The sequence below is a fragment of the Ixodes scapularis genome, unplaced genomic scaffold (assembly GCF_016920785.2).
Source record: "Ixodes scapularis isolate PalLabHiFi unplaced genomic scaffold, ASM1692078v2 PGA_scaffold6__148_contigs__length_123643588, whole genome shotgun sequence".
NCBI lineage: Eukaryota > Metazoa > Arthropoda > Arachnida > Ixodida > Ixodidae > Ixodes > Ixodes scapularis.
Window position 1 is genome coordinate 116470990 of NW_024609881.1, and position 22035 is coordinate 116493024.

General features: G+C 44.6%; 1 protein-coding gene across 1 annotated transcript; it reads right to left on the minus strand.

Moving 5' to 3' along the window:
* Window positions 1–609: 609 nt before the first annotated feature.
* LOC120842418 lies at window positions 610–12970 on the minus strand. The gene is made up of 6 exons (XM_040213524.1): window positions 12929–12970; window positions 12415–12430; window positions 11695–11745; window positions 6364–6496; window positions 4691–5075; window positions 610–834 (listed from the first exon to the last, which is right to left on the minus strand). The coding sequence occupies exons 1-6, from the start codon at window positions 12968–12970 to the stop codon at window positions 610–612; spliced, it is 852 nt and encodes a 283-aa protein (XP_040069458.1).
* Window positions 12971–22035: the final 9065 nt, after the last annotated feature.

Consider the following 22035-nt stretch of genomic DNA (forward strand, 5'->3'; position numbering starts at 1 on the left):
GATGGTTGGTAACCCGATTGACTGACACTATATAAAAGGTCAAATGGTGAGGGTGAGACGCTGAAATTATATCTCACAGTCCAGTTCAACAAAACTTAAAGGCCCGTTCACACTCTTGCGACCGACTTCGACCGAGAGGGACCAGACCGGTTTTTAAGCCTTTTGCGACTTCTTAGGACCACATGCGATGCAGCGGAGCTGGTCCTAAGAAGTCGCAAGAGACTTAAAAGCCGGTCTGGTCTCTCTCGGTCTAACTCGGTCGCAAGAGTTTGAACAGGCCTTTAGTGTATGCAGTCTGGTTCCTACGCGCGACCTCTTAGGACCGGAGAGGCTAAAAATCGGTTTTAAGCATGTTGTGACTTTTTATGACCGCCCTCCCAATCATATGTTGTAGCCGGTGTAAGAACCAGTCTTATTTTCTTTAATACTCATTGTTGATGGACTTAAATCGAAAAGATTGTGGCACGGCGAAAACTCAAGTGGCAAGGGGGGGGGGGGGAGGAATTAATATTTTATTTTTCATTCTTGATTGGTTGCATTGAACGTTTAGCGTTTTCCACATTAAACTTGAATGAATAAATGAATGAATGAATGCCTCATTCAGTTTGTTCATTGGTAATGTCGCCGTTCTCTCGTAACTACATAATTGTTCTTGGCTTTGACACCGCTGAACCTCCCTTTGGCCTTGAACAAAATGGAGTCTTCAGACTGCTTCTCTACGTAAGGATGTTTCAGTTTTCCGACAGGGAAAAAGACCCAGAACCTGTTATCGCCTCTTTGAAAATATCCGCCGAAATATCCCGTCAGATACATCAGGGCGTCCCATGGAACTTCCTGAAATAGATGGAAAGAAAATACCACCGTGTGTAGTTAAAAGAAAACATGGAGCCAGACACTCGAATTGTCCCTTCTCAAAAATGCGCGCCATCTGGTGTCTGCTGAGTCAATTATCCGAGGTCACCACTGTTTGGGAACCCATTTTAAGTACGAATGGGACACGTCGTCGTTCGGTGCGAACTCGGCTCAGCCCATGTCGTAAACGAGTGCTGCGTGTCAGTGCTTTACAAAGGACTGCGTTCAAATCATACTCTTCGGCTCCAGGAAATGGGGAACGTCAATGTTGTTTCACGGAGATTCAAAACGGCTTGAATTTCAATAGAGCACATTCAATAGACCATTTTTTTGTGCCCGGTTTAGGGCTTGCTATTGGAAGACAATTCAAAAAGTAAGTAGTGAAACGCTGTTCTTGATCCAGCCGTTTGTAGTCATAGCTATAGTCATTTTCGCAACTAAAGCTAAAAGGAGAGTTCCAAATTATTTCATTAAACGTGCGTCTAATTTGCTACGATAGTTCTAACACTTAATTATTATTTTTTTTTTACTATGCCAAAATTTTGGAGCACATCTTTGTATCTGTGGCCGGCAGACCGCAGTTTTGTGAAGGAAATAATGCAATTTTAAGTCAGATGCCTTCCACGAGTTCAAGCCTTTACGACACTCGGGAATATCACGCTGTTTTATCCTGGTAGGCAGAAATGCAATATATTGCGCAAGTTCTCCCTATAGGACTCAAGTGCAAAAAAGACTCGTCGGGCTCAGAAATGAAGGTACCTATAGGGTTGTAGCTAGCGATAATTGATCCTGTAATATTACCGTCTTTTTCTTTTTATTCCAGGGGATATAACAATGTCCGCGGTTGCCGACAATAAATCTTTTTCTTTTACCTTTTTTTAGGGACGTATGCTCCAACTTTTTTTGGGGATGTATGTAGGGTGTTCGCCAGCGTTATGCGGGCGTAAAACAAATTGTATAAATACGTCATTGAGCAGAGTGTGATGGACATTTTCACAGAGGTGTATTTAGGTGGAAGATTGATTCTATACTAAAAGTTTGTGAGTGCAGGTTTCTAAAAAACAAAATGCAATAAAAAAGACTTTTCGTGTGTGTGTGTGTGTGTGTGTGTGTGTGTGTGTGTGTGTGTGTGTGCGTGTGCGTGTGCGTGTGTGTGTGCGCTCGCGCGCGGGAGAGAAACAGGAGCAAACCGTCCGGTTGACAATGATACTCACACGAGGCACCACACGGTACAAAAACTCGAAAGCAGAACCAACCCAACCCAACAATTCGGTTCTGTCTTTCTCCCGCGCATAGAAAATAAGATTTTTTTGTGTTTATTTTTTGTTTGTTTATTTTTTATTTCTTTGCCAGAATTTTGCACTCGCCAATTTTGAGTAGGATCAATGCACCAGCTAAATACACCTTCGTGTAAAGTTCTATGACATTCTGTTTAATGGTTTATTTAAAATCAAGTTATGTCCGAATTGCGCTCGAGAACATAATATGTACGCTGGGTTTCCGCAGAAAACCGTCATGCTCGGCTTTTAGCACTGAACCGTTAAACGCAGTTTGGATCTTTATAAAGCATATAGGCACCATAAAGACCATATGAAGCTAAAATAAAATCAGTTTTATTTGCATCCGCATGTACACATGCCCAACCTCGAGCAAAAAAAAAAAAAGCCAATCTTTGTTGGCTTGACAACGTCCAGAAAACGAGCGTTTGACAGATGGTGACGGAGATACATCAAATAGTCGAAGTATCAAGTATATACAGATAATGCATTAGCTGAACGGTTTACTTAAAAGCATACACATTATACGAAAAAGGAGGCATACAGTGATTTCTGGTGTAAAATATAAATGCCAATGCTAGCTATATAATATTTATTGAGTAATCTAGGTAGGTTATAACGGAGAAATTGCAAACTGCAATTTGTGCGATTATGAGATATTCCATTGTGGAGTTCTTCCATAACGAGATATCTTCTATATAACCACCCAACGATGGTTAGGATGGTGGTTTTATATATCCGTTTAAATTTGGTGTATGCTTAAAAAGCTAACCACTTCGGGTGATGAAAAACAAGTGTACCTGGAGAATTTCGTATTCTGAAAATGATGATTTTGTTTGGAATAAGTAATAAAAGTTTCCAATAAAGCGGAAAGCTTTCTTTTGAAGTAGTCGTCTGTTATTAAAATTTGATTTTGTCTTCGTACCCCAGACAATATGACAATTATTTATTTGAGAGTAAAATACTGTATTATACAATTTCATATTTACGGGAAGAATGGCACGATATCTAGCAAGAACACCGACAATTTTGCATAACTTACTGGTAATATGCTTTTATGATAATCCCAAGATACATTTTCTAAAGATATAACGCCGGCTGTTTTATGTTCTCTCGCCCGTTCAGTCAGCATTGAATTAAACTGGAGAGGTTTGTTTAGCGTGACATGTTTACTGATTGATCGAAATAAAATTGCCTATGTTTTTCTTTTTCATTATTCTTAGGTACGCTCGACTTTGACTATTTTGCGAATTTCCAGATCATTCTATTTCCCTTGATATTAACGTTCTCTTCCTCCACGACAGAGAGGAACAGAGTGGTGTAAACTTGTCAGTATACATTACACAATTAATGGCATCGCCAATATTGATATACTATAGGTTCACACCATATCTGATCGGCATAATAGATGAAAAATAATCATTAACGCGCGCACACTGCCTATGACCTGCTAAGTATCAAGACAAATCTGAAAGGAATGAACACGTATTAGAGATGAAACTTGATACCAAGTTATTTCCATCCATATATCGTCACCGACTAATCTAAATAGAGCAGGTGAGTGGGGACAACTAACAGTCGGTTTAAGAAGTAAAAGTTTACGTTTTTATAGCTCGATAAGGCTGACAAAGACCGGGACACGCCGGAAGCGTCGAGCTGCGTACACATGAACTGTGTGATTTTCGTATGTTGTATGTGTGTGATGGGAGTAGGGATGATGTGCGTGGGACTAGCGCAACCACAGGCTTCATCCGTATGGTAGCCCAACACATATTGTATTTATGCTATTTGTCAGCATCATATCAAGTTAGTATTAATTCGTCATCACTGTTAAGGACACCAGGAAAAGATTTGGTGGTGGTTCATTTACGATTGTTAAACTGGTTGGTTGGTTGCCTTCATCGGAAGACAAGACGCGTGGACCTCACTAACGAGCAAGGCGAAACCAAGGAATTTAGAAGCCTGGACCCACCCGAAAGGACAGGCACAACGTAGAAGGCAAATCCTGAATTCACTGATAAGATTTATCAGGACATCCGGGGTCAATCAGTTCATCTAACCCAATAATCATCATAATCCTCTCTCCCTACAACCCTCCACAATCCCCCTCCCTCTTGCCTCATGTTCACCAGACCATAGGCAGGGGAACCTTTCTTATCAATAAAGACACGATTTCAATCAATCAATTCCAACCCGAAATTAAGATCAACTCAAAGCGAGTCGGGCTCCCCACGACTTAAAGATGTCATATATGTTTATATATACAAACATATACATAACGTGACGTGCGATCACATGACATTCATTTCCCTGCCAAATTTAGCGAAGAAACTGAATTGGTCTATAGGTCACGTGATATCAGGTCACGTAACACCAATTTTCACGCCAACTTTAGAGTCGAATTTGAATTCGGGTATAGGCGAAGTGACATCACTTATCATTCTAAATTTAGCGGAAAACGTATAGACAGACGGACGGACGGACGGGAAACATTTTGGGATTGGGGGTACGGTTAAAATTCATTTCATGCTTTAACAAATAAAAGGGTTCAAGATACGCACCATCACTTCTTCGGAAATGAGCCATTGAACTCTGACCGTCGACTCTGGTGGTATAGAGACTATCTGGTTCAGGCTGTACGTGGTTTCTGTGGTCTTAGTCTCTGAACTTCCCCATAAAGTCGAGAATTTGATCGAAATTTCGGTACGGAACCCGAACATTTCTGGCACCCCGGCGCTCCACTCTCCCTTCAGCCCGGTGTCGATTCCTCTTTCCACCGTGTGCGTGTAGGTATTCTGGTGCTTAAACTCTCTGCTAATGGTCGCGGTGTTGTTGCGATCTGGCTGCCCGTTGTGGAACAGCTGCGTGTAGGCAACCATGGGCTTCGTCGAAACCGTTTCCGCTTGTAGATATTTCAGTTCGGACATCTTCGCTGTAACAGGAGGTCTGCGTGTAAAATGAAAACAACGTGCCATGTTAAATACTCGTTCGCACCCTCCTTCTGCCACAGTCACTAACCAAGTGAAAAGGGCAGGGGGAATATTCTGCTGTCCCGCCTCCAGCACGATCTTCCAAGCTTCGACAACGCTTCGGAGGTTCGTCCACCTCAAGTGCCGAAGCACGACGGAAGGCACGAAGGTGCGTGTTGGAGGCCGAACGTTTGCATGACACGTCCTGCCGTTCTTTTCGTGAAGTGGTTCATCTGATGAGATTACCTCATTGGTTAGACAATGAAGCGGAATCTCGTTAATTCTAACCCTCTTAATTCAAACTCGCGGATAATTCAAACTATCATGCAGGTCCCGCACTAGCTGTTTCTAGGAAGGCTACTCCCGGTAATTCAAAGTTTGCATTAATCGAACAAGGTTCCAGTCCCCCTCGGGCTCAGATTAACGAGATTCCACTGTGTCAAAATACGCTCAAAGCACCACTTAAACATTGAAATGCTCATCCCTTCAATACCTTACTTCGACTGAAAGAAATTACAGCTTGGCCGAATTCTTAAGGTGCGGCTTTGTTTTTACTTCTGCCAGGAATTCCAATTCGACGGAAAGTTACACTTCAACGTATTCGGCTATAGGAGTCAGTTTGGTTAAAGCATTTCATTTTGGCAAGAGCATAACCGAGTCTTTGGCTGCTCAATTAATCTGAAAGATTTAGCTGAACCTCAAACTTTCATTGGCTGTGATGTCCTTATTTTAGTCAGGACACGGTATGCCTACATTTCTTTCACCGCATGATTGAAAATGAATATTATTTTATTAGCTCAGAAGACGATGCTAAGGTAACAATTGAGAATGGGTCAACTAATGTTTGTCTTTTCTTTTTTTTTTTTCTTTTTTTTTTTTTTTGCAACGTTGCACTTTTCTGCACGTCTCCATGCTCCGGAAATAAAATTATTTATTAACAGGGTGTATTAAAAATTGAGTAATTCATGTTAATAAAATACAGGCTGTAAAACAATATCATCCAATTACAATACAAACAATAATGGCGGAGTCAGAAGATGCGTTAAAGAAGGAAGAAACAGACTTCCTAATCGAAGTCGATGAGTAATTTATATTGATGTTCATGCAATCCCATCCGTAAAAAAAGTCTAAGCACTCTGTGCTTTCTATCAAATTAGTCAGAAACTAAATGTATTCTTGTTTTTAATGTAAAATGCACCTAATTCGTGTTCCAAATTGGGACTAAAAGAGAAACGCTACAAGTTATAAAATAATGGACTGCATACCTTTTAGGATTTGTTGGGCGTTTATTGGAGTCCCCCGTAATATCAAAATCCCATAAGGTGTCACCTCGTTCTTTTGCATAATTATACAAAAACTCCACCGCCACATCTTCTAGATTAAACTGTAGGTCTTTTTCTGAAAGTATGATTAGTTTAGATGAGTGATAAACTAAGTGAACTCCAGAACCTAATAATTTACGAAAACATATGTACAAAAAAGCCTTGATGCGTAATCAGAACTTTTTCTTTCCTTTAGGAGGGGGACTGGGCTCTTCATGGGGGGCGGAGCGCCATGTACACTTACATCATGAGCGCCCTCCCACTCCCCCCAACATGGAGGATAGAAGGGTAGGAGAGGGCAGGACGTCAGCCGCGTAGCCTCCACAAGCCATGCTCCCTTGACGCCTCGCCTCTTTCTCATTTTCCTCCTTACTCTCCTCACTTATCAGCCCAACATGACCACATCACGTGACCGTAGCTAGCCTTCGTCTAGCCTTCGATCTGATAAAACCTACCGGACGGAGCGCGCGCAAGCCTGCAAGGAATCCTCCTACAATCAACCATCCATCTCGCACGTGACATGTAACGCGCACCAATCGCCAGAGATCTGCGGTCACGCTGGGCACAATATCGTTTAAACTTTTTGTTATGTATCGAGGTGCGGAGAACGGTGTGAATAAAGACGACGACGACGGCGCTCGGGCAGTCCGAGCCGAGGCTGATAGCCAGCCATACATCACTTCGCGTTCGGTCTCTTAATTAGGATATTTCTAGGAAATATCACATTGGCGACGAGGATGGGATGTATGGCTGGCTATCAGCCTCGGCTCGGACTGCCCGAGCGCTTCGAGATCGGCTAGTCTGTGGCATCAATAATGACCTCATGCAGACCCGACTTTTGGAAGATGCAGAACTGACATTTGAGAAAGCGGTCAAGGTCGTTGTAGCCATGGAAGCCGCGACAAAAGATTCCCAGGCAATCGCGTGCCGGGCTGGGACGACCTCAGCTGTCGAAACCAACCACCTATCAGAGCAGTCATCTAGACTGTCTCGATGTCGTCACAGCGAAAAGTTACACGGCTCAGCAGCATGTTGTTATGCTAATATGACATGCCACAACTGCAAAAAGGTTGGCCACCTCTCAGCGGTCTGCACAGCAAGATCCCATGACGAGTCAAGAAGCGTCAAGAAGGATGGGAAAGCTGCGCGAGACTATCAGAACTCGCCAGGACGACGGTCGAAAAAGGCGCCATCGGCGGTTCCAGTTCACAGCCTCGACGACCCCAACGATCAGGACAGTGACGATGATCCCCCAACGTACAACATGTGGCAACTGAAAGCATCTCAGTTTCCTCCAATTATTATAACGGTCATTATTCAAGGCAAACCAGTTGACATGGAACTCGACACTGGGGCAGGCGTCTCCGTAATGGAAGAGAGACGTTTACAAGAATTGTTGCCGGATGTGAAGGTTGTCCCCTCCAATGTCGTTCTTAGAGAGTACTCAGGAGAGTTGACACCAGTTCAAGGTTGCGCCGAGATCCTGGTGAAGTACAACGATCGAGAAGTTCTTCTTCCTCTGTTCGTCGTTGGCGGAACTTCCCCAACTCTGCTGGGACGAAACTGGATACAAGCTCTGGGTCTACCTGTTGCTGACGTCGTAAATCTACTTAATACATCAACAGATGGTCTTTTCAGAAAATTTCCAGAGGTGTTTTCTGGTGGGCCGGGTCTGCAGAAGAACGTGGAAGCCAAGAATTACGTGCCAGATGGATCAAGACCCCGGTTCTTCAAGCCACGACCAGTCCCCTTTCATTGCAAGATCTGGTCACTCAAGAGCTTCGACGACTAGAACGGGAAGGAATGTTGAAGCAAGTCAGGACATCTGACTGGGCAGCACCGATTGTCCCGGTACTAAAAAGAGATGTTCGAGTGCGAATCTGCGGAGACTTTAAGGTCACCATAAACGCAGCAGCCCAGGTGGAAACGTACCCGATACCGAGATCGAAGAGCTTTGGACAAAGCTCTCCGGAGGCATCAAGTTCTCCAAGTTGGACCTCAAAGATGCTTACCAGCAGGTGGTACTCTCTCCGGCCTCAAGGAAGTACGTCACTATAAATACCCACAAATGATTGTTTGAGTACACAAGGCTACCTTTTGGTGTTTCATCAGCGCCAGCAATTTTCCAGCGAGAAATGAAAAACCTGCTTGGTGACCAGGCACGTTGTCGTCTACTTTGATGACATCTTAGTAACTGGAATGGATGACTCGCACCACATGAGAAATCTGGAAAAAGTACTTCAGCGGCTAACAAATGCAGGATTGAAGGTGAAGTTTGAGAAGTGCGAGTATTTTGCATCAAAGGTGGAGTATTTGGAACACCTGATCGACCACACAGGTCTTCACCCTTCGCCAAGTAAAGTGGAAGCCATTGTAAAGGCACCAACTCCAAAAGACACAAAGCAACTGCAAAGTTTTTTGGGCCGGCTAATTTTTTACAGAAGATTTCTACCCAATTTTTCAAGTGTCCTGGAGCTGTTACATCGGCTGCTGGGAAAAGGAGCACGCTGGGAGTGGTCAGGAAAGCAAGAATGCGTGTTCGAGCGAAGCAAAGAGCAGGTAACTTCTGCTAGTGTCCTTGCACATTACGACTTCACGAAGAACCTTGTGCTAAGCTGCGACGCTTCACCCTACGGAATTAGAGCTGTACTGGCGCAGAGGAGTTCCATGGGCGAGGAGAAGCCTATTGCGTTCGCATCACGTCGTCTGATGTCAGCAGAACAGAACTACAGCCACCTGGACAAGGAGGCTGTTGCATTCATGTTTGGAATAGTAAAATTTCATTAATACCTCTGGGGTCGACCTTTTGAAGCAGTCACTGACCACAAGCCCCTGCTGGGACTATTAGTCGCTGACAAAGGCATTCCCCCACAGTGTTCACCAAGAATCCAAAGGTGGGCCTTGAAACTAGCTAGCAACAGCCACGCGTTGGTCTACCGTTCTGGAAAAACTCTTGGTCATGCTGATGCGCTGAGTCGCCTATCACTGGTGACTAAGAAATTCACAGTGCCAAAGCCCGCAGATGTTTTCATGTTGGAACGTGACTACAAAATTCTCTCCCCAGAAGTTATTGCGACAGCTACGGAACGGGATCCGGTGTTGTCGAAAATACGTGAGGTGCTATGGGCCGGTTCAACTTTTCCCGCTACACCAGAGTGGCAACCCTACGCTACGAAAACGCAGGAGCTCAGCGTGCAAGACAATTGCGTGCTATGGGGTACGAGAGTAGTAGTTCCGAAAATTCTAACAGGAAGTGTGCTGGATCTCCTGCATGATGGACACCCAGGAATCAGCAAAATGAAGACGGTGGCAAGAAGTCACGTTTGATGGTATGGCATTGACGAAGACATTAAGGTGAAGGTCAACAGCTGCTCTGTGTGTCAGGAACACCAGCGAGCACCACAACCCGTGCCAACGACACCTTGGCCCTTTCCCGAAAAAGCTTCGTCACGCCTTCATATAGATTTCGGGGGACCATTTCAAGGACGATATTTCTTAATCCTTGTAGATGCTTATTCCAAGTGGCTCGAGGTGATTGTCGTTCCCTCACCTTCGACGGAGGCAACGGTGAATTGTCTTCGATCAATATTTGCCACGCACGGATTGCCTGACCTGATCGTGAGTGACAACGGACCAGCCTTCACAAGTTCTGTGTTTGCGGAATTCCTGAAGAGGAATAGAATTCGTGGTATGGGGAGGATCCCCCCATATCACCCGGCATCTAATGGGGCTGCAGAGAGGGCCGTTCAGACAATAAAGAACAAACTCAAGAAAGCTTCTTCGGGAGATTTTCAGACAAAGATTTCACGAGCCCTTCTGCAATACCGCACAACACCTGACGGGATAACTGGACTAACGCCTGCGGAGGTCCTCATGGGACGGAAACCTAAAACTGCAATGGATTTGCTGCATCCTGATTTCCGTTTTTGGCAGGAAAGATGTCGAACTTCGAGCCGAAACTGTGTGTGGAGTAGTTGGACTCTCATATGTCATGTACAAATAAAAAACTTGGCGGAAATAAATACCCTGTCAGTGTCCCTTTAAGGGCAACTTATTAAGGAGTTTTAGAATAGCGCACGCTAACGCTTTGCGTGCGTAAAGAATAGAGTTGTCGCCACTGCGCATGCGCCGAACGCAAACCACGTTTTGCGCTTTGCGTGCGCTATTTTTCGGAAATGATGAGCGTACGCAGAAAGTCCTTTGCGCTCCTCCAATGTAAATTCATAATGAGAAGTTGGCTAAAGCAAAGACGAGAAGAGTTAAAAAATGGCGGCTCCCAGGACCATGGCTGCGGCCGCTTTGGCGGCGTCGTCGTGAGCGCGAAGTCGGCGCATCCTCGCGACTGCAATTTTCAATACGGGACTACATTGCATTCGGTTTGGAAAACCCCGTAAGCCGGGAAACTATCACCGCTGAAGGTACGGTGTGCGAAGGACAGTACACGAGACCTCTCTTGCCCACGCAACGCAGGCGGACACGACCGGTCAACCGCTCGAGTCGCATTCTCCCGTATACACAAACCTAAAATGTTACTCTCGACCAAGAAAACTTTTTTTTTGTTCTCAAGTTACAGCATTTCGTGTATGAAATAAAAATTGTTACTGTATCTTGGTGGCGTTGCAAACGCGAGATGCTTGGGCTTTTGCGTCGCGGCGGAGAAACGCTATTCTAAGACTCTCTTGCGTAACGTGCGCTAAGCGCTAAATTTAGAGCTAGCGTGCGCTAAAAGTGCGTACGTTATTTTAAAACTTTCTATTAATTGGAAAAAAACGCCATACGCCAATTATTTTTAGGAAAATACTTTTTAGTTTTCTGAAATGGCAGTTATTAGGTCAACAAAACACGTCTGGGCAACACTGCGCCCGTGACGTCACATTCGTCTGTGACGTCATATGTTTTAAACCCGCGCCTGCTTGCCCTCTGGTAGAGCACTGCATGCTTTGCAACGCTAGGCAAGGGGCAACTGAGACAGTACGAAAATCTTCTCTCTCATATTTAATAATTAGCCATGTAGAACCTCTGAAACTAAGGCCTTTCAATGACCTCTGGATATCAAACAGATTTCAAATAGGAGATTATTGAATGAAAAACTTCGGAATTCTTAATTCACACTACCTACTGGAACATACACTATTATAAAAAAAACGGACGTTGTGGAATCGCTTCATAACAAATTTCACACTTATCTAATAGCTTAAATGGTTCTGCCAACAAAACTTTTATTCGCGTGGTAATAGAAATAGAGTGTCATACTTTCTGCGAAAATATACTTGCCCTCAATAGCTGGTTCTTCGATCCCTGTTGGAAAATTTGCATTTTCTTGTCCTGCGTGAAAAAAACAACACTGGTGCTCGCATTAATGTTTTTCCTGGTGTTCCTAAGGCTTCACCTTTTTAGCTTTGAAGAGGCCCAGAAACAATATCATAAAAAAGTGCGTTCCATCCCCTATTCGTTCAAACTACCTCAGTTTGGCGGATATTAATATAAGTACTAAGTTATCAATTTCTTGATTACAGGAAGGTTTTTGCCAGAAAGCCCTCGCATTGGCTTCCACAACACATTCTACGTCTTGTTTTCGTGCATTAAGTTTTTTAAATGTCCAAATACTTTAAGTTTTATAGATTTGCAGAATGTAGTATAATCTGTGTCCAGGTTTCATGGCATTTGAAACAAACGAGAACTGAACATAAATAAAATAATCCTTCGAGATTAACATTTGTAGCCTGTCGTCAGAACAGGTACATCTTTGTTCAAAATTTAAGCTCTTAAACTCAAACATACTCGAAAAGAACGGAATTTAAGAGCGAATAGGACCCTGTATACTAAGTTACTTGGTTTTCTGACGTTGTTTATTTTCTCACTCTGTCTCGCTTAGTTGTTCTCTAATCATGCTTACCTGCAAAATTCGCTCGAGGATTTCTATAAAAACCGACTTATTTCTGGTCTTCACTTTACATAACTACTAATCGGCAAGATGCATGAACGTATACGTACCCCTCACAAATACAACCTGTAACAGTGAACAATAAAACATGAAGTTCAACAACAGGTGAGAGTTGTCTAACACGTGATATAGGTTATTCAAAGTTGTTATTTTTTATTTAACCTGGTTGCCCTAGGAGCGAAGCAGCTAACATGTGCAGAAGGCTGGACTCTGTTGCTTTTTGACTCTTGCGCACATCAGGTTTAAGTATTGAGCCTTTTGGCAACGATTATGTAATGTCATATATATGTGCAAATGTGATCAAAATGAAATGTTTGACGTTTACTAGAAAAGAATTCTTATTGCTCGAGCGTATTACATATTTCTGCATGTTTCACCTGCAGGATAACAAAATTTAACTGTCCCTGTAAAGGTAGACTCTATTCAACATATGGTAACAGTTCGTGGAGAGCATACAGCTGCGTTTTGACAGTAGGGTTGCTTGTATTTTAAAGCTCTTGCCAAGAATATATGAACGAAAAGAATATTTGTTGATATTTGAACCAGAAACGTCAAGAAGCTTACCTGAGTAAGGAAAAAGGGTAACATTGGACAGACGATCGACATCATTTTTGAGGTATTCTTTGGGACGTTTTGGTCTGAATAAAGATGGAGCAGCCAAACAATCTAATAGTCTCGACGAACACTGTAATTAGGAGTATTTAGGGTTCTTTATCATCCAATATCTTGGATCACTTATTTATTTACTAATTTAAGTACATTTAAAGGCCCCGGTGGGGCATTACGTGCAAAGGGGTACTGTAAGAAAGAGTTGAATAATTAAACAAAATCTATCAATACAAAGAGCAAAAAAAAACAATCAAGTTGGATCACTCTATACGCCAACTCATGTTTACAAACAAACCGGAGCGCCCGGAGCGCCCCTAGCGGACGCCACCGGCGCCGCGCATGCGCGATGGGGTTGTGGGCAAGAAGCTCGCCGTCGCCCATAAACAAACCATTGAAATGCGATGTTGTCGGCGTCGGTGTGAGTCCCCCTGCGCTTTTTCGCGTTCGAATTGTTGGTTCTACGTCTTCATGGCGATGTCTAACTATCTTGAGCGGCGTCAGCGAAATTACCGAGGCTCGTTAACACCGCAAAACTTCGCGTGAATAATGTGACATGTGGCGATTCATTCCGCGTGGACGCCGCAAATTGTACGCTAAAGCCTGATTCGCATGATGAGATTTCGCTCGGAATTTTCAGTCACGACGCCGCTCGGGCTGCAAAAGCGTGAACCGTAGCTGAGATAGTCGACGATGATACTGAAAATCGCAAGCAGAATCGAACCAACTGAATTAGGCATAACAAGTCGGTGTTGGTCACTGGTAACAATGACCAACATCTCCTAGTATTTTCTGTTTACATCGAGCCTGCTTACCAACCTTCGAATTTAAGTCTTTTGAGGCCTGCACTCACTTCTTATCGCAAGTACCGGGCCAACATTTGGTCTACTTACCGGCGTCGTCTAAGAGAGCAGACGACAAGCAGAAACGTTTGAAAGAGCAGACGACAGTTCGAACAATCAGGCGGCCGTTTGAACTTGAAGACACACTGAACGTAGACAGGTGGTTCCGCACAACTTGAGTTTTCTGGCGTTCATGTTGGAACAAAACAAATAAATCTGATGACCGCAAGTATCCGTGAATTCAGCCCAAAGTGATTCCCGCCCAAGCAATCGTTGTCCGGCGGCGTCTGCTTTTCCCTTTTCACGGCACATATCCAGATTCTCGGACGAACCGAGCGCGTGAAAACTGGCCTTCAAACCTTTCTCGACACTTTTGGTACGGCCCCAGTCGCGGCGTTTTGACGAGAAGGCAGGTTTTTGTCTGGTTCCTTTCAAAACAACGCAGGAATACACGTCTGGCATGGGGACTTCTGCCCACAGCCCCAGACCGGAAGTGCGACCGACGCGCCACCACCGCGCCGTGACGTCACAGAGATGAGTTCGTGTATACCGATTATCAAAAGATGAATTCGCGATAAATAGTCCCAGGCACCAACGCTAACCAGGGTGTCGAACCGTAACGGAACTGAAAGCGTAACCGAGACTGAACCGCTTGCTTTTCTCGAAGCGGAACAGAACCCGAACCGAAATGGTTGCCGACATCTTGGAGCTGAACCCGCCTCGGAGCAAAATGAAGGAACCGTTCCGAACCGTCTCGCGACAATTCACGATTTATTAGCGAATAATGGGTGAGAAAGTGCTGTGAGCGGGAAGTCCTTATTCTGTGGCCTGTGTCGCGGAATAATAAAACCGAGGACCACGTAATTCCCAGGGTAATATTACCATCCTTGCACTTTCTCGCCCATTATCTGTTTGTGACTTGTCGCTGTCGTGGAATTTGCGGCAGTATAAAGAAACCCAACCCTGCAAATTTTTTTTAAAGAAATGCTTGATAACAATCTGAACACCACAAGACATACGCCCCCCCCCCCCCCCCAAAAAAAAAAGAAAAGCAATATTAATAGCCTGAAACGCATTCCTGAAAAAGTTGCTCTAAGGTGACTTTTAGGCCCAGTAATGACTCCCTTTTAGGAAAATTTAAATGAGTCTCATGCTGCTAAAATTGCTTCAGTTTTATTATTTTTTTCTTTTTTGGGGGGGGGGGGGAGGGGGCATTTTGGGGTACGCAGATCTAATTAGGCTGTTCAAACAAAAAATATTTACGGCGTGTTTTTAAGATATACAAAATTCGGCCTATTCGTCGGGTACCAATAGGAGAAGTCGTTCTGATAATTGATATCTTTTCATTGCTTCAGTTTTGTGAAGAATTTCTGTTTAGCAGTTTGTGATAACAGTAAACGAGAGGGAAATCTCGTAACGGTTCCATTTTCTATACTCTCTGTACTCCTTCAAGCATTAACAATTTAATCAATATTAAAAATTTGGCTTCTAGCTGAACCGATATGAACCGGTTCGAACCGGTTTAAACAGGTTTTTTTTTTTTCATTTCGGAGCTGAACCTGGACTGACCCAAAATGTCTGAACCGTAACCGCAACCAGAAACGAAAGTGGTTTGGTTCGACCCCCTGGTACACAAAAAAATATAAATAAAAAAAAAATCAAGTGGTGCTGTCAAGAGAGCCATTAACTTTCTTAGAAGCGGCAAGTTGTCGTTTTAAGTCACGCAGTAATTACACGAAATGATCGTGATTTCTGGTTAGAGCGCCATTATTTCACTTGCCTACTCAATTCACTCACTTATGGCGAACAAAATTGGAAAATTTTATCATTGTAACTTACGGACAAAATCTTCGCAGCCACGCTGCCACGCGTTAAAATACCTAGAGGAGTGCAGGTTGGAGCTCCAGCTCGTTATTCTGAGATGCGCCTCGGAGTCACCATGAATAGAAAGTGCTCGATGTGACCGGATGTGCTGGTAGTCTACGTTCCGCCTGCTATTTTAATACTGAACTGACAGGGACTAAACAATAACCTCTGACGTCCAAAATGCGCTCAGAAAAATGCGGTCACCGACCATGGATTTTTTAATACAATGAACTCTATCTTTTGCTCTCGTCAAGCACCGCATTACCCAAGGCCACAGCTTGAGAAATTTGATTCTTTGTTATAAAATGCCTTTGGGAAACCATCTATAGTCAACGACAGCTGAAATAAATGCGGGGTGTGGCCGAATATATTCTCGCTTTCCTGTTTCCTGATTGGTCCTTTCAATTGATACAGCTATATGATTGGTCGAGGAGCGATAATAAGATATTTGGAACTCGCCACATCCTGCCTTTCTTATGCTGCGAATAATTATAAATAGGACTCGGTTTTTTTGTTTTTTTTTTTGTAAATGCCAATAAACACCGATAATGGACCCGCGAGCCGATTTCACGAAAATCGGAGAAAACCTAAAAAACCCGAATAGACCGATCTGATCAAGCGTTCAGTGCACGCGTCACGCCGTAATAACTTTAGTCCACAGGAGGCAGGCTGCAGCAAGGATCAAAGACGGGGGGGGGGGGGGGGGGGGGGGGGTAGTACTAGGGTCCCGGCCCGCCTCTCCTCCAAAAGGAAAAAAAAACTTTCAGCCTTTCCACTCTGGTGAAGAAGGAAGAACAACGGAGCTGTAGCTTCTGTCCTCGGCGGTGGCTTTCCAGGCGAGCGATCTGCTCTTCTTTCGCAAGGGAATCTGTGGCTCTCGACGCAGTGGAACGTTAGGCGATAGCGGTACAGTGTTCTAAAAATAGCGGCCTCACGACGGTTTCGAAACTATTCGCGCTGCTGCGCACATCGCCGCTCGTTCCGCTCCCCTTCTTCTTCCGAAAAAAGGCCCGCATATCTATGAGCAACGGCGGAAACCAATTGTCTGGTTGCCGCCGTCGCTCATAGATGGCGGTAGCTCTCCAGAGTTCGGTGTCATCATTTGTTTGCTGGTGGACACTACCCTGGGGAACCTAGCCCTTAACAGCTCCGCTGTAAAAAAAGATGTTATTTTTTTTGTTGTTGTTTTTTGTTTTTTTCGGGTGGGGGGGAGGGGGAGAGAGCTCTAGGACGGCTTCGCGGATTCCAAGCGAAAGACTTTCTTTTCTTCTTTTTTTTTACAAACACGTCGGATCAAGATATCTGCATGCACATGATGGCCCAACGGTTTAAGTCCAAAGCCTCCAGATTTGACCCGTGCAAGGCACTAAACAGAAAGGGACTCATCCCGCACCCCACTGCACCAAGAAACACGGTAACAGGCTCAAGACGTGCAAGACTGAGCAGAACTTTCCAGGCCCATGTCCTGCGATGTTGAATACATTGGACAAAGGGGTCACTGCGTAAACGACCAGCTCCGCGGGTGCACCACAAAGAACGAGAGGTCGCCGCCCCAACAATCAGCACGATAGACACGCAAAGACGGGAATGTCGCGTCTGCGTTCCCGACTCACGAAGATGCTGGGAAATCTTCGTGAAAGGGTCGGGAGGTAGGTTAAAGAAGGCTTTGAAACGGTGACAAGACGTCAAATCATATGCTCATAATCTCTTTTGCTCAGAAGGACCTCGGGTCCACCGGCTGCTTAGACTGATGCCATTTTATCCCTAAATCACCCCCCTCTCTCCCTCTTTCTTCCGGTTCTTGGAAGTCGTGGCCCGAGAAAGTGAACCGCCCCACCCTTTCCCGAAAAAAAAATTCCTGGCTGCGGGCCTGAAAGACGGTTATACGAATGCTGGGCGGCAGTAGCACATGAGGCAGCTCGTGCCGCCTCGTGCTAGCGCCAACGAGGTTCTCGCAACTGCAGGAACACCAAGGTTTCCCCACTGCGTTTCGACAGTGGTGGCGGGGTCAAGTTTTTGGGTAGTGTGATCGGTCTATTAGAGAGGTCCTTCACCTAAAATTGTTCATTCGACCCAACGCGATGACATACGGTCGCTTTGCAGGAACATCGTTAGTGAAAACAATTATGAAAGGATGATGAAATGGTAGTAGTATGCCGTACACAGATAATTTCAATTTTGTTTCTTGACGTCGAGGACGACGTCCTACAAGATGACGTCAAGAACGACGTCTAGAACGACCTTAAGGACGACGTCTAAGACGACGTCAGAGAGGACGTCTGGGACGACCTCTACGACGACCTCAAGTACGACCTCTTGGACGATCTTTAAAGTGACCTCTAGGACGACGTCGATGATGACGTCAGGAGGTCACGTCAGCTTCAGCTACCGGCGATTCTAGTTTACGCGACCGGTGCTTATGTGAATGGACCTTACGCAACCGCCGCTTACGCGTCCGGCGCTCACGAGCTTATGCGAACGGCGTTTACGGGGCCGGAGCTTGAGTGATCGAAACTTACGCAACCGACGCTCAACAGCTTACGTGACCGGCGCTTCAGCCAAGGGCGCTTCAGCCACCGGCGCTTCAGCCATCGGCGCTTCAGCCACCGGCGCTTCAGCCACCGGCGCTTCAGCCACCGGCGCTTCAGGCGTTTTTCGCCTGAAGCGTTTTTTCGAGACCTAGATTACGCGACCTTGTTCATGGCTCGGCCTAGAGAGCTACCGATTAAAAAAAAAAGTCAACCCTCACAAGAAGAAAATCTTCATTCAAAGTCTTTAATGCGTGTTGACCCCTAACACGGCTTTCACTAAAATGTCCGCGAAACTGCCTCTTTCTTCTAAATCCTACATCTGGTTTTCCCCCCTTATCGGCATGAGGGCGTCTTGAAAGTGCAGCGTCAATCGCAACACTCTACTATGAACGCTTTGAGGCAGCTGTGCATGGGCGCTGCCATAACCGACCTTCAGTTTTTGTTTCCTCTTATTCCGTTCGCTTCACTTCATCATTGCCACAGGAGAACAGGCTATTACCAATTTATGTGCTACTGTGTCCTTCTCCCCAGCCAAGGCCTTTGTGGAGGCTCGCCAACGCCCGCTTCAGCGGCTCAGCATCTCGGTAAGACAAAAGAAGGTCGGCTATGGCGGCTCAATCTGGCGCGCGCTGAAAGCGTCTATATAACACTTTGATCGCGTAACAAATGTTTGTTACACGAAATCAGCTTGTTCTTCGGTGTATTACCAACACACAAAAAACAGCATAGCCGTTGTGCTGACATTTTACCAACGCTCCCATACGGATTGTAAACGCTAAACAACACAGGCGTGGAGAGAGACAAGGCAGTACGGAGAAACATATGCTTTGTGGGTTCGAAAAGGTTACAAGCCGCTGTAAGGTCGGTAGCCCATTGTGGCAGAAATATTAACTGGACGACGTGTCAGAGACCTTAAAAACTCTTTTAGATATTCCAGCTAAAAAAAAAAAGCTCGACTGTTGAAATTGAGATGTGCGCAAGAGGCTATTTTTTGACGGACTCGTGACCTTCTGTAGTTTGATCAGCAAAATCGTTTTGCACAAAGAAGACGTCTACTCTCAGGCAGACTTGTAGAGGTTACTAAAATGTAAGGAATTATATAGACAATCACTCAAGGCTAAATTGTAATTAATGACAATTACATTTACCCTTCTATAAAAGTAAGTGACTTACGCCAAAAAGTAATTCGTCATATTCCTGGCGTTACTTCCAACATCACTCTCTTGAAATAAAAAAAAGGCTAAGGGTTATTCTAGTGTTTCTTGTTGCCACCAGTCCCAATGATTGACCTTGGAAATTTTGAGCAACAGCTGGCTCTTGAATGTCTCGTCAGACATCTTGGCCAATTTCTACGTCAAGATGTCGACTGCTACGCTGAACACCCTTTGAACTGAAGCACTGAGTGAGAGTACCACATTGTTTCTCACGAATGTTTGATGCACTGCCCTGTGCTTCTTCAGCGAATGATTATTGGTTACCAGGAGGAGGGCCTTCCGCGAGGAAGCTTTAAAAGTCCGTCGAGGACCGCCCATTATGTTTGTGCATGGCCTCCGAGATCCCGAGGCGCGCGAACGCTTCTCGGAGGCCATGGTTTGTGTGTGTGTGTAATTCAGATGTTTTGCCCGTGAAACGTTTTTTGACTACGTGCTCAGCATTTCGTGAAGCGTGGTAAGTGAAGCCTTATGAGCATGCCGCGAAGCTCGATGCTGATTGGTTAAATGGCAACTCCGTTTTATTCTTGTTTTTGAAAAAAAAAAAAAAAGATATATATATATATATATATATATATATATATATATATATATATATATATATATATGTAATCCTTTTCAGTACCACGGAAGACCACACGTCAAATATTACGACCTAGTTCTTTCTAAGTGTTTCTTAAACTGTCTGGCAAACTTTGCAACGCGCCAAGTTGCTGAAATCGGCTGATTTTAGCGGGCGAATTGAGGCTCAACCAAGAGCGCAGTCCAGGCTACGGGGTTGGCGTAGCTCACATTGAGCTAAACGTCATCACCATTGCCCCTTTTTTTTTTTTTTACTTCTCCGGACAAGCGTATCGGGTGACGTCAGCAACATTTCCTCTGGGCGCTCGGCGGTGTCCAAGTGATTGGCGTAACGCGCGTGTAAAGTGTGTTCCCTGTCAGGCCGTCTCGCCGTTACCACCGTCTACGCCTTTCATAACCGCCATCGTCGTCTCACCGGTCTCACCGTTTGGGATTCTTCTTTCTCGGAGTTTCGTTCACATTACGTGCGCAGACTGATGCCGCAGTTGCGCAGACGGCGTCGAATGTCGCAGACACCAAAACATGGAGAACAGTGCGGTGCAGACGACATTTGCGCCTGGCACACGCCCGCCCCAACGGTGGCCTGCCGCCCACCCCAATCCGCACGTCGTTGCGTAAAGGATCACGTCACATTTCGTACCACGTGATGGCCATGTTTTTGGCGCCCCGAGGGCATTGTTGCCAGACGAACCCAAAATTTTGGTGTCGATTTCTGCTCATGTTTAAAGTAAGATTTACCAATAAATATACCATTTTTTCGCGAAGCAAATGTCGTAGTGTTTATTAGTGCTTTTTAATTGAAATCATTCATTATCTCCAAATTTTCGGAATTGAGTGAAGTTGCCCTTTAACTGGGGTGGTCACGTGACCATCGCAGTCGAGGAGGAGCTCGGCCATCCGTCAGCACTGAAGAAGAGGAGCTCGAGGGTACGGAAAACTCTGGAAGATCGCCAGGACTATCAGTCCTGCATACATGAGACTCGGTGTATCGCTAAACGTGTGTGATGCTAGAAGGTATCACGTATGCAACAGAATTGCATAGCACTTTGCAATACATTTTTTTTCAGATATGTGAGAATATCATATTGTTTACTTTTAATTATATTCAGAAGAAAACGAGACCAAGAAAAAAAAAAAAAAACAAGCTGCCGAATGCAGCTTGACAAGTTGTTGGCACCCACCTTATAATTGAACTTTTTTTTTTTTTTTTATAACGAGCGACGAACTACATATTAAGGGCACCCTGACATGCCTCGATTATTCGACATAACTTGGCGTCGTGCCGTTCCGTTGGTTTTCATTTATTTCCATTCCTCATCCTACCGATGCTCAACAATGAATCCTAAACATGACGAAATACACGCAAATGATAGGTACTGGCAATGTTGATCGTGCCCTCCGAAAGTAGTGACAGCCTCAAGCAAGTTCACGGTAGAGGATGTACGCGGCAGCACAGAACTACTAAAGAAAGGCTAATTGGCAAAAAAATTAGACGTGTTTCGATATTATGTGCGATGACATCTCGGGGGTTTTGCCTAGAAAAACTGTGACTGTGGTTTTTACCATTCTGATCGGTTCTCTGTTAGTCATGCTGAAATATTCTGTATTATTAAACTACCAAATTACAACACCAGCATGAAGACATTTTTTTCAGGTTAAAGTGTCATTGCACTAATTCTAAAAGTTGAATGTCTAGGTTAATACGATTTTGCGAGTTATCAGTGACGGCGTGTTGTGCAATCAAAACACTATGATCCGTTATTTCGCGAGAAAATAAATTCTACGCTGCGTAATATGCCGCCAAAAATGGTCAGATAACCTTCAGAAGCACGTTAATATGCGCGTTTATTAGTGATTCCTCTTTCACAAAAATCACTGAGTTTTAATATAAAGGGCTTTTGGGTTATACTGTTGCTTAGCAAATCCGTCTTAAAAACATGAAGGCAATTTTTTCAGAATGTATGTCGCGATTTAATTTTCATAAACAGGGCTACGCACGTAGAACAATTTACGACGCAGCCATTTAACGTATA

What these genes read in the sequence shown, in the direction of transcription:
- LOC120842418 (XM_040213524.1), bottom strand. Translation starts at nt 12,970, where the DNA reads ATGTCGATCGTCTGTCCAATGTTACCCTTTTTCCTTACTCAG. An exon ending in CGCCCAACAAATCCTAAAAG is followed by an intron (nt 5,076 to 6,363) that starts GTATGCAGTCCA and finishes TTTTACACGCAG; the next exon opens with ACCTCCTGTTACAGCGAAGA. An exon ending in TCATTTCCGAAGAAGTGATG is followed by an intron (nt 835 to 4,690) that starts GTGCGTATCTTG and finishes CATCTATTTCAG; the next exon opens with GAAGTTCCATGGGACGCCCT.